Source organism: Heliangelus exortis, chromosome 11, assembly GCF_036169615.1.
Source record: "Heliangelus exortis chromosome 11, bHelExo1.hap1, whole genome shotgun sequence".
Classification (NCBI taxonomy): Eukaryota; Metazoa; Chordata; class Aves; order Apodiformes; family Trochilidae; genus Heliangelus; species Heliangelus exortis.
The window spans coordinates 2,786,216-2,797,284 of NC_092432.1; the positions used below are offsets into that span (position 1 = coordinate 2,786,216).

The 11,069-nt window shown below is 46.1% G+C and overlaps 1 protein-coding gene across 1 annotated transcript; it reads left to right on the forward strand.

The window, feature by feature from the left end:
- Positions 1 to 5,346: 5,346 nt before the first annotated feature.
- Positions 5,347 to 10,816, forward strand: PARP16 (poly(ADP-ribose) polymerase family member 16). The gene is made up of 6 exons (XM_071754184.1): positions 5,347 to 5,691; positions 6,326 to 6,463; positions 7,215 to 7,421; positions 8,525 to 8,696; positions 9,362 to 9,503; positions 10,097 to 10,816. Exons 1-6 carry the CDS (start codon positions 5,503 to 5,505, stop codon positions 10,239 to 10,241), a joined length of 993 nt encoding a protein of 330 aa, XP_071610285.1. The 5' UTR covers positions 5,347 to 5,502; the 3' UTR covers positions 10,242 to 10,816.
- The last annotated feature ends 253 nt before the right edge of the window (positions 10,817 to 11,069 follow it).

Consider the following 11,069-nt stretch of genomic DNA (forward strand, 5'->3'; position numbering starts at 1 on the left):
TGGCAAGGGTGTGCAGTGATAGGACAAGGGGCAATGGTTTTAAGCTGGAAGAGGGAGATCTAGGTTGGAGATGAGGAAGAAATTCTTCAGTATGAGGGTGCTGAGCCCCTGGCCCAGGTTGCCCAGGGAGGTTCTGGCTGCCCCATCCCTGGCAGTGTTGAAGGTTGGATGGGGCTTGGAGAAACCTGGGCTGGTGGGAGGTGTCCCTGCACATTTAGTACCAGATGATCTCTAAGGTCCCTTCCAACCCAACCCATTCTATGATTCTATGAATCTCTGCTGGGGCTTTGGGCAGTGTCACACTTTGAGGACAGGCAAGGTGACCACGAGCCCCCTCTGCAATCCCCCAGCCATTGCTCATCCACAGCTCTCCTCCTGTGGCACAGATACAACTATTTTGAAGACTTCTGTTTTGTTTAGATTACCTGATAAGTAAGAGGCACAGCTCGTGCTGCCTTCGAGAGGTTGGAGAGGAACAGAGATTGCAGTGAAGGGCTGGGTATGACCTGAACACACTCCATGCCAGAGCACTTGGGTTCCTCCACCTAGCAGGAGTGTTTCCAAGAGCCAAATCAAGCTGCAGCCCCCATGCTGCCTGGGGGTGCCCACATTCCTGGGCTGGGTGCAGGATCGTGGCATTTATCTCCTTAGAAAAGCTGCAGAGCTTGCATTTGGCAAAGGGAGAAAGGAGCAGTAAGTTCCTCCTTGATTCCTGGAGTCCAGCAGTGGGTGCAGTGTCCAGGTGGTCCAATGGACCAGTTTCCTCCCTGTGCTCACCAGGCAGGTGCTGCCAACCAAAGCTGTCCTGGGGGTTGGCTCCTGACCTGGCTTGGACTGGAGCCTGTGACCGAGAGGTGAACTGCTCCAGACCCCACATCCAGTCTCCCACTGAGTTTATTTTCTAGTGTGGCAGATCAAAGAATCCTGTAAGGAGCAAATCCATCAAAGGCTCAGCACCCTAAGATAGCCCCAGCTTGCTTTTAAGTTTACTTTTAACAAGCATACTCCTTCCTATTGTTTAGCAATCGCTTTAAAAGGGACAATTATCAGATTTCCCTATTAATGAGAAAAATCAGGCAAACATAAATCTTAAAACAGGCTACTATCTGCCCACTGCACGGATCACATTAGGGGAAAAACAATCTGTGGAGCAAAGCTGTTACTGTCTGGGCTCAGCAGCTGGTTTCCATTCCAGCAGAAGCTCCTCTCTGCTTCCCAGCCTGGCTCTTCCCATCACTTCTCCCCGAGCACTGCAAAACTCCAGTGTCTGCCTCACACATCCCACACTACAGCCATTGGAATGGGAAGAAGACCAGAGATCACAGATATTTTATTTAATTTCTCTGCCTGCCTGATCCTAAACACAAGGCACCAGCAAGCTCTGGGAATCTGCCATTTAGAAGGAATTCACTTTGAATCCTCCGAGGTGTCTGGATGAAGTGAAAATTTCCTTTATTCCCATTATGTCCACAAACCTGAACATGGACTGAAATGATTGGTGGACACACCACCTTTCAAGTCCTGACATCCTCTTTACAGGAAAAGGGAAAAGAACAAGAGAACATGGGCCAAAAGGGTGGTTAAAGCAGCAGGCTGGCAGTTGGGAAATTTGAGGTGAGATTCTGGCCCTCTCCACCAAAAAGGGTTGGAATCAACTGTAGCTTTGAGGAATAATCTGGGTTTTGTTACAGATGATGAGTGGCTTTGGGTAAATTGCTTAAGCAACTTCAATTCCCACTCCCCACCTTAGCTGGGAAACCTGTGCCCGTTTTGCTGGGATGTGGCATGAATTATTTGGTGTTTGGGAAGCTCTTAACTCCCTGTAACTCACATATAATGATGAAATATGGTCCTGCTTTTAGCTTAGAACTACAGTAAGTGAGAGCTGAGAGCATTTTGTTTTGATTTTCTTATGACCATCTGAATTCACCAAGACAAATGACAGAGAAATCTGCTTCATCACATTCATATGACTCTTTCCAAAACAGTTCTTACTTTTATCTGAGCAACTGGAAAAAAAAGTTAGAGGGGAGACTATTTTCCCCAGCTGACTTAAGAAGATTTGGTTTATTCCACATTTCTGTTTGCAATAAATCTCTCAGGACAAAACCATCCCCAACAGCATGGATATGCAAAGGACAAAAAGGTGCAAAAATCCTACAGACTGGGGGGAGGGAAGAGATAAATAGTTTACTTCTATTATCTTTACCATATGCTCTATTCCAACTGGATACACATAAACAGCATGTAATCTTCAAGCTCAGCTTTAGACCCTTTGAAGTGACCTGACCATACTACTGATTTATTTCAAACTAACCTTTCTCTTTGAACCCTAGGTCAAGGTTAATTCTATAATAAAACATACCTTATACAGCTGGCTTTTCCAGCCATGCTAGTGAGTAACAAACCCCTCACTCACAAGCATTTGTTTCACTGAGTGTAGTATTGTATTTCTATTTTCCCTTCCCTGTATTAATTTCCTTCACAGGCTCTAGTTAAGGGGGGGGGAAAAAAAAAAAATTCTCTTTTCCGGTTCTTGAGATCAATTTTAAACACACTGGAATTAAATGAAGACATTTAAGCCACATTTCTTCAGTGAAATTCATCCACTAACACCAGACACTATTTTTATTACAGTCTATGTTAAATAATCAGATCTTCAATTTCATAAGGAGACACACAGCTGTTATTGAAACTCCTCCACTGGCAATGACCCTTTCAGAACCTGCTACAAAACCACCTTTACACTGAATCACAACAAATCACTGAGGACAGCTTTTCCACCTAGGAAAACAGAAGGGAAATATATCTGAAGGGCACTTCTCAAAAAAAAAAAAACAAAAAACCAAAAAAAACACACCAAAAAAACTAAACAACCCAGCCAGTGTTTCCTGCCTGCAGGTATTGAGAGGCAGAACACACCCCTTGCTACCTCAGGGGTGTGGGATTCAGTCATTAAGAGATGCTGAACATCAAATTGTTCAGTCTGGTTGTTTCTAAGAGGACTGGAAAGATGCTTTTGAATCCCAGCCCATGTGCCCATGGCACATACTTGCAGCACTTAATTAAAAAGCAGCAACATGCAAGTTAAACCAGCAGCTGCTACGGATCCTGACTCCAAAGCCTTGTCAACAAGGTGCCTGTTAGAGCTGTTGGGAAAGGGATGAGATGACATGAGTTTTGGGTTTGGGGATTCTGCAAAGCACAAGCTGAAGCCCTTATCTGCTGCAGCTAACAGCAGAGGAGAATTGTGCTTCTCCTTTAAATGAAGGATGACTTTATCCTAGCTTTTCCCCACATTTTGCAGGCCTGACTCCACAGCATCAGGAGTTGTTCACCCCTGATGATGCTCAGCCTCACCAGCACACAAAAGTCCAACTACCTTAAAACCAGCCCCACAAGCTTTCAGCACACCTCATCTCCAGCTCAGGAGCTGCTTTGTAAAACAGTTTTAGCCTGGTGTTAGATGAGTTTCACCAGACAGCACTCTGGGTCAGCATGGATACAGCAAACTTGTTATCTCATCAATAGCTGTCACTGCCTCACGTGGCTGAGCTCATGGAAGCACCATCCATTGGAAATCCCAGAGGTGGGCATCAGTTTTGGATCAGTGCTCTCAAAATCTCCTTTAACTGTTATGATGCCAGTGATGGCTTAAATCTATTTTGGGTGAATTTCTTCATCCCAGGACACCATGACTACACCATGCTCCCTGTTGCATCAAAGTCCTGAACCAGAAGGAGAACACATCTTTTGCTACATGAAAGGTCCCTGCCCGTTGCAGGGGTATCAGAAGAACTCTCTCCCCTTTTCTACCAAAATAAGTGGTATTTTAAATGAGGAATTACACCAGCTCAAGAGCTCAGAATAAGCAATGTGGAATTCCATCCAAAGGCACTGAGAGATCTCTACCATTTTCTAATATTGTTCTTTAACAGGCGCCAAAAATTATTACATCTGATGATTTATTAGGGAATGAGATCATCAATTAGACAGCCAATGACTGATTTTCAAAGGGATCACACAGAACCAATAAATATAACACAAGATAATAAATATGTCCCAAGCTGAATCACTGAATGATGTTGCTAACAGCCTGTCAGAGATATCAGATATTTACAGCAGAATAAAGCACCACATCAGATAAAGCAAAATACATCCTCTCAAGGATACAGGAATAGGGAAAGGAATCTCTCCCGTTGAATTTCAAGTGTGGATAATTTCCATAACTCCTGAAGAACAGCTTTGTGTGGTGTTCTTAAAGTCACCCACCCATCCTGTGGGTGTGCAGGAGACCATGTGGAGCATGGATGCTCCACACAGTCTGAGAAAACCACCACCACAAAATGTAGTGGGGAATTGGAAAAGTGCTGGTTGTGACCCTCAGACAAACCTCTGTGGGTGTTTCCAACGAGGGACAAAAGAAAAAAAAAAAAAAAAAAAAAAAAAAAAAAAAAAAAAAAAAATAAAAAAATCAAGATTTCATCCAAAGCCTGCACAGTAACAATCCATTAGTGACCTGCCAAGAAGGAAAAAAAAAGTAGCATGGACCTCGCAGGCTAGATAATGTTTTCAAGACAAAAAAACCACGTATAGATATCTAGGAAGTTGGGTAACTTAAGGTGAGGGTACCTTTAAAATCATTTTGTCTCCATTTACACGCAGCCCCCTGCCTGAGGGAAAGACGCCATTTTCCCACTCCCTGTCCCTCTCCTGCTCTCTGCCTGAGGACAAGGGACCCTTTCCCCACTCCTAACCCATCTCCCCGAATTTACCTGAGAGGAAAGGACCCTTTCCCCACTCCCTACTCCTCTCCCGGTATTTACCTGAGGGAAATGGATCCATTCCCCACTCCCTGTCTCTCTCCACATCTCTACCTGAGGAGGAGAAGGGACCTTTTCCCCGCTCCCAACCCCTCTCCCGGAATTGACCTGAAAGGACCCTTTCCCCACTCCCTGTCCCTCTCCCAGTATTTACCTGAGGGAAAGGTATCTTTTCCCCACTCCCTCTCCAGCTCTCCCCCTGAGGAGAAGGGATCTTTCCCCACTCCCAACCCCTCTTCCAGAATTTACCTCAGAGAAAAGGACCCTTTCCCCCCACACTCCCCGTCCCTTTCCCGCCCTCTACCTGAGGGGAAGGGCCTCTTCCCCACTCCCTACCCCACCCCGCCTTTACCTGAGGGGGAAGGGTCACCATTTCCTCACTCCCAACCCCTCTACCCGAGGCGCCATTTCCCAACCCCTTAGAGCACCATTCCCCCAGGCCTCCCTCCCTTTTCCTTCTCCTCTTCCTCCCCGGGCATGGCGCTCACCCGCGGCCGTTGCGGGGCCCGACCGTGCGGGGCAGACGAGCGCCGGGCGGAGGAAAAGGAGGAGGAGGCGGCGGCTGCGGGGCGGAGCGGTCAGGCCGCGGCCCCGGCGGCGAAGCGGAAGGGGCGAAGCCGGTGCGGGGAGCCGGGGTGAAGCTTTTTCACCTTCAGCCGAGCTGTAGCCCTCACCGGGCATGTCAGCAGCCAGCTCCGGGGAAGCTGCCTCCCGCTTCAGGGAGGCGGTGGGGAGAGACCCGTTGGCCGCCGACCTGCGGTGCAGCCTCTTCGCCGCCGCGCTGCAGAGCTACAAACGGGACTCGGCGCTCAGGCCCTTCCCGGGCCGCTACTACAGCGGTGACAACAGCAAAGACTTCGAAGGGTTGGTGAGTGGCAGAGCTCGGAGGGAGGGTTCGGCTCCGGCAGGGACGCGGGGTTGTACCCTGGGAGTGGGAACGCAGCCGTCTGCGAGGGAGCCCCGGGGGTGGGGAGAGGAGCCGAGGGCAAGGGGCTGCTCAGGGTTACAGCAGGAGGAATCGCTCATCCCGGCGAAAAATCCGCGTTTGAAAGTACAGTTGTGATCCTGAGCCCTCAAGCCACACGTGGGAAGTTCCACATCCCTCCCCGCCCCTTCCCGTGGGGATGCAAAATGTTGGAAGAGATCGCCCGGCCTGAAATTCAAAGTGGGGTTGAAGGGTTTGGATTCTTTCCTGGCCTGAACACCCTTCCCAGGTTTATCCCACTGCATCACAATGGTTTTTCTATAAGGAGATTGTTTGCTCTTTCTTGTTCCTTGCAGATGCCCTCGGTGAGGGTAAATATTTAGCAACTGGTGTTTGTTTTTTTTAGGACAACTGACAAACTTTGACAAACTGGATACAATGTTCATATCTCAGAGCAGAAGCTGCCTTTCAGTTTGCAACCTATTAGGGTGAAATATTGTTTTGTTTTCACTAGAGGTCTCTGTTGAATCGCAAAGAAAAAGAAGGGGTTTGTACTAACTCTTGCTTGTCTCCCTAGCTTGCAGACACCAAGGCTCTTCCAAGCCTGAAAGAATTTCTGGAGTCTGTTCCAAACACAGAGAAAAGAACCTGGGACTTGTTTAGTTGGATTTTATCATCTAAGGTCTTCGTGATACAAAGTACTAAAAAGCAGGAGGTAAGTTGTGCAATTCTGAAAGTCTTGATTAGAACTTGCCTTTTAAAGCAGGCTTGCACTTCCAAGAGTATTTCCTCCTGCCAGGAGTTAGTTGGTGATTGGGACAGCCTGACAGCTCAACACAAGTGCATTTGTTTCTGTCTACAGAGAGGGGTTTCTTTTAGAATAAGATTTTCAGGAACACTTTGAAATGAACTGTTACCACTGTCAGTAGATGATGGGCAGTGATTGCAGTTGGTTACTCCCATTAATGTAGCTACAAGTTCTAGACTAAGCCCAGCTCAGGTGTCAGGGAACTGGTTCTGCTTCTCACTGAGAAAGAAAACTTTGTACTTCTGCATGCTGCCCCAAAAATGGAAAGGTCAGGAGTCACTGAGGGACTTCTGTAACAGGGATCAAATAGATGCAGAGATTAGTAGCAAGATGAAACCTTCTGTTTTCACTTTTTTTTCCAAGATCAGCTGATGAATATATCAGCTCAGTAGCCAAAGCAGAATAGTGATATTGTCCTTACATCATCAATTAATTCATAGTCACAACTCAGTTTTGAGTATTTTTTCTGGAAAGAATTAGGATTTTGTTTTGATGGCAAGAAATTGAGTTTTACTGTCCACTTACTCCTGAATTGTGACAGTGTTGAACTGCAGTGCAGAAAACAATCAAAATGCATAAAGCAGTGTGAAAGACTGAGGGGGAGGAGTGGAAATTCCCAGTGAGTAACCCAACACTTTTATTCCTTCCTGTTTTCAAGTACGAGAAGATCCAAGAACTCACAGGGATGTCTGGGGCTGCAGTTCCTGCCCCAGACTTCCTCTTTGAGATTGTGTATTGTGACCAAATGAACACCAAGTTTGCAGAGACCAAGGGAGAGAGGGACCTCATCTATGCCTTCCATGGGAGCCGCCTTGAGAACTTCCACTCCATCCTGCACAACGGCCTCCACTGCCACCTGAACAGGGTGAGGGATTCACTGTCTTCTCTTGGTCACTTGCAGCTCGTGAGACTTTTTAAAAATAAGCCCTTTGAAGGCTACAGCGTGTGCTGATGCTCTTACACTGCTGCTTTCACTTCAGCAGAGGCTTTTGTGGATGGTTGGGTTGGATTTTTCTAGTGCAGCCTGAGGATAAAAACTTGGAAGGGGCACAAAATCCCTTTCTCCAGTGTGACAAGTTAAGGCTGTGGTTTGGTTCTTTGTGAGGAAGTGTAATGCTTCTGAAAATCCTGCCCTGCCTGACAGCCTGCAGCTGGAACACACCTGTGCACAGAGGAAGGGGCTAGTGACCCAGGCAATGTAGATATTCTCTTTTTCTGCCTGGACTCAAATTTAGACAGCTATGGTTGAGGTGCTCCTTGCAAATGGAACCTTCTTTAAATGGCCTGCCAAGGGAGATACCCCATAGGATTTGCACCTCTTCCAATTTCAACAAGAAGGCTGTTGGGAACTCTGGGTTTGTGTGTCAGCTTTGACAAAGCAGCTGTTTAACTTTCCAGTCAACCTGGACTATGTTTTTCCTCACGTGTTCTTCATGAGTTATGGCTTATCAGGTACAGTGGACTTCCTGACTTAATAATTTTAGCCAGTGTGGCAAATCCTCTGATTCCAAGTTACTAAACCAGTAACATTTGAAAGGAATTCACGACTGATAAGTACTTCCCCTCTTTTCTAGTAAAGAGGGGATTTAAATGCAAGTAAAACCTTGCCTTGTTTGTGAAGCCTGGATTGAGAGCAGGCCCAATAAATCAGTGAAATGCCTTTAGCAGCAGTGCTTGTTGATATAAAATACTTCCACTGGCAAACTAACCCCAAATCCGGGAAAGCATGAATCTGTCCACACCAAGGGCTCTGCCAGGCAGCTCATCTGAGGGATGGGAGAGGGCAGCTGCCCCACCCTGAGGAACTTCTGCCAGGACAAAAAAAACAGTGCATGGAGCATGCCCAAGATGGGTCAGAAAAACCTTTCTTAGTTTACCTTCTGAAAGAGAACTGAAAGCAAAGAACACTTGTGTGCTGTTTGTACTTTGCACTAGAGGATTTTAGGATGTGTTTCTGCTCCTTTTCAGACATCCCTGTTTGGGGAAGGTACCTACCTCACCAGTGACCTGAGCCTGGCTCTGCTCTACAGCCCCCATGGCCTTGGCTGGCAGCACAGTGCCTTGGGCTCCATCCTCAGCTGTGTAGCTGTCTGTGAGATCATTGACCACCCAGATGTAAAGTGTCAGGTGAAAAAGAAAGGTGAGTGCTGCAATGCCAGATTAGGGGTACTTCACTTTTTAGGTCACATTTCTCCTATTTCAGACAATGCAGTGTGTGGAGTGTGGATGTCCTCCAGCAGAAACTGGCTGCAGGCTCCTTTTCTGATTGACCCCTTGACAAATGCACAGCAGCCTTGTTGTCTGTGAAGCTTTTCTTTGTGTATTTAAGGGGTAGAAAATATTTTGGTGCATTGTTTTTGTTTGGTTTTTTCCTAGTTTCAGTAATTCCTGTTCTGTAATATGCAAACACCTCAAGAATGAGCCTCTGCTCAGATTGTCCTTCTCTTCTTGACTGCTTCCTGCTTGCAGAGCTCAGTCCTTTGACACTGTTTTTCTTTCCCTGTTAATATTAGCAGCTTTAGAGGGGGTGGGGACCCACCTCCTTTTCACCCTGGTCTGGGCCATAATGCCACCCATACCAAGGATGACAAGGAGTGGTATAGCCTCAAGAAAACTTTACAGTCTATTCTTGGAGGCTGAGAGATTCAGGGGAATACCAAGACTAGATTGATACTTGGTTATCTCATTCCCACTCTTATGGGTATGGTTTTGAGGGGGGGATGGGGAATGGGGAACATTCTTGCTTTGCTTTTTTGCAGTCACTACTCCCCCAGAAGACCTCTCCCCTTTTCTCTTCCCATGCAGATTCAGAAGGAATAGACAGAAAAAGAGCACGAGTGAAAAACAGCGAAGGGGGTGACGTGCCACAGAAGTATTTTGTGGTCACAAATAATCAGCTTTTACGAGTTAAATACTTGCTAGTGTATTCACAGAAACAGCACAGGAGGTAAGAGTGATGGGCACGCCATGACAGCCACATAAACACATTTCCTTTTGGAAAAACCACAGAAAACAAACAAGGAAGATACACTGCACTGCCAGAATTGGGGTTTAGCCTGTTTCCTGTGGAAATCAGGCTCACACTGTCATGTTTCCTCTCTCTTTGACACTCTCAAGCTAAGCTAAACTTGCTTTTTCACCAGGTTTGTAAGCACTTAGTGTCTTTGAGAGCTCTGATAATCTGTTTGTGGCAGGAAACAGTGAAACTCTGCTGAGTGCAGCTTTTAACACTGAGCCAGTTTTAACTTTGCCCTTACCTATCCTGAGTGGCAGCATTTAACAGCTGAGCCTCACGTGGGTACAGGCCAGGCAGTTACAGCTCCAAACCACAGAGAAAGCTGTGAACATGGGGAAAAAGAGACTTGTTGGGCACAGAGACTTAAGGAAAAGGGATGGGGAAGTCAGGCTTTGTTAGCTACAGAGATAGTGGAACAACTTTGGTTTTATTATGCAAGATTCACCACTGCAAAACCCAAGATACCCTTTGCTAAGGTTTTAATGCATCTCTGACACTATCTGTGGATTTTTTTCCCTTTTCAGGCCTTCTAATCAGTCATCCTGGTTTTACACCCACCGTTTTGCTGTAATGATGATGCTGTACCTACTGCTGCTCATAGTGATTGGAGCCAGCAACTCACCAACCTTCATCTACTACTGGCACAGAGTGTTTCACTCAGAGAGATGAATTACCTGAGGTGATAAACTGTTATTTTCACCAGGTGCCTTAATAATAGCCAATCTGCACTGCACTGCATCTGTTCCAGAGCTCTGGAAATAAAGGTGCCTGGAGCTTTCCAGTTCTGTCACCAATCTATTATCCTCTTGGCATCTTTCCATGTAGTCTTATTTCTGTGTTCCTGTGATTCCTGAGGATGCCCAATACAGCTGAAAAGGATCAAGATGGTGCAGCTTAGCATGAACCAATTGTTAAGGGTCTGTGGGGAAAGGTTATTTAAAATTAATGACAATTAAGTGTGGAAACACTTGGGTGTAACCATTTTCTGTCAAACTGAGGTATATTTGCACAAGTTGGAAAGGAGGATTTTACTGTATGTCAGGCTTACTGGTCAAGACTCAACCAGTCTGTTACTGGTTTGTTTTCAGAAACTGAACTGAGAGATGTTTAGCATGTGTTAATGCTGACAGGATCACTTATTTTAAAATTAACTTTGGCTTTGGCCAGGAATTTTTATATTTGAACATGATGATTGTAAGAAAACTACAAGAAATAAAACAACCACCAAAATGGGGGAAGTTAAATAGTTTCTAGTATGATTTTTTCCCCCTCCCCTGTGAAACATCTCCACTGACCTTGTCCTTGGTTAGTGTGAAGATCAGACTCAGGCCTTCCAGCAGCCTTACTGAATAAGGCTGATTCCTATCAAACTGCCTTCTGCTTTATTTTCTGCATCAAGGAGAAAGAGGATGAAGGATTCCAATTTATGCTTCCACCTGACAGGCTTTTTGTGTTGGGGCTGCCTGAGTCTTGGGCTCTGATTCAACATTTTTGCCT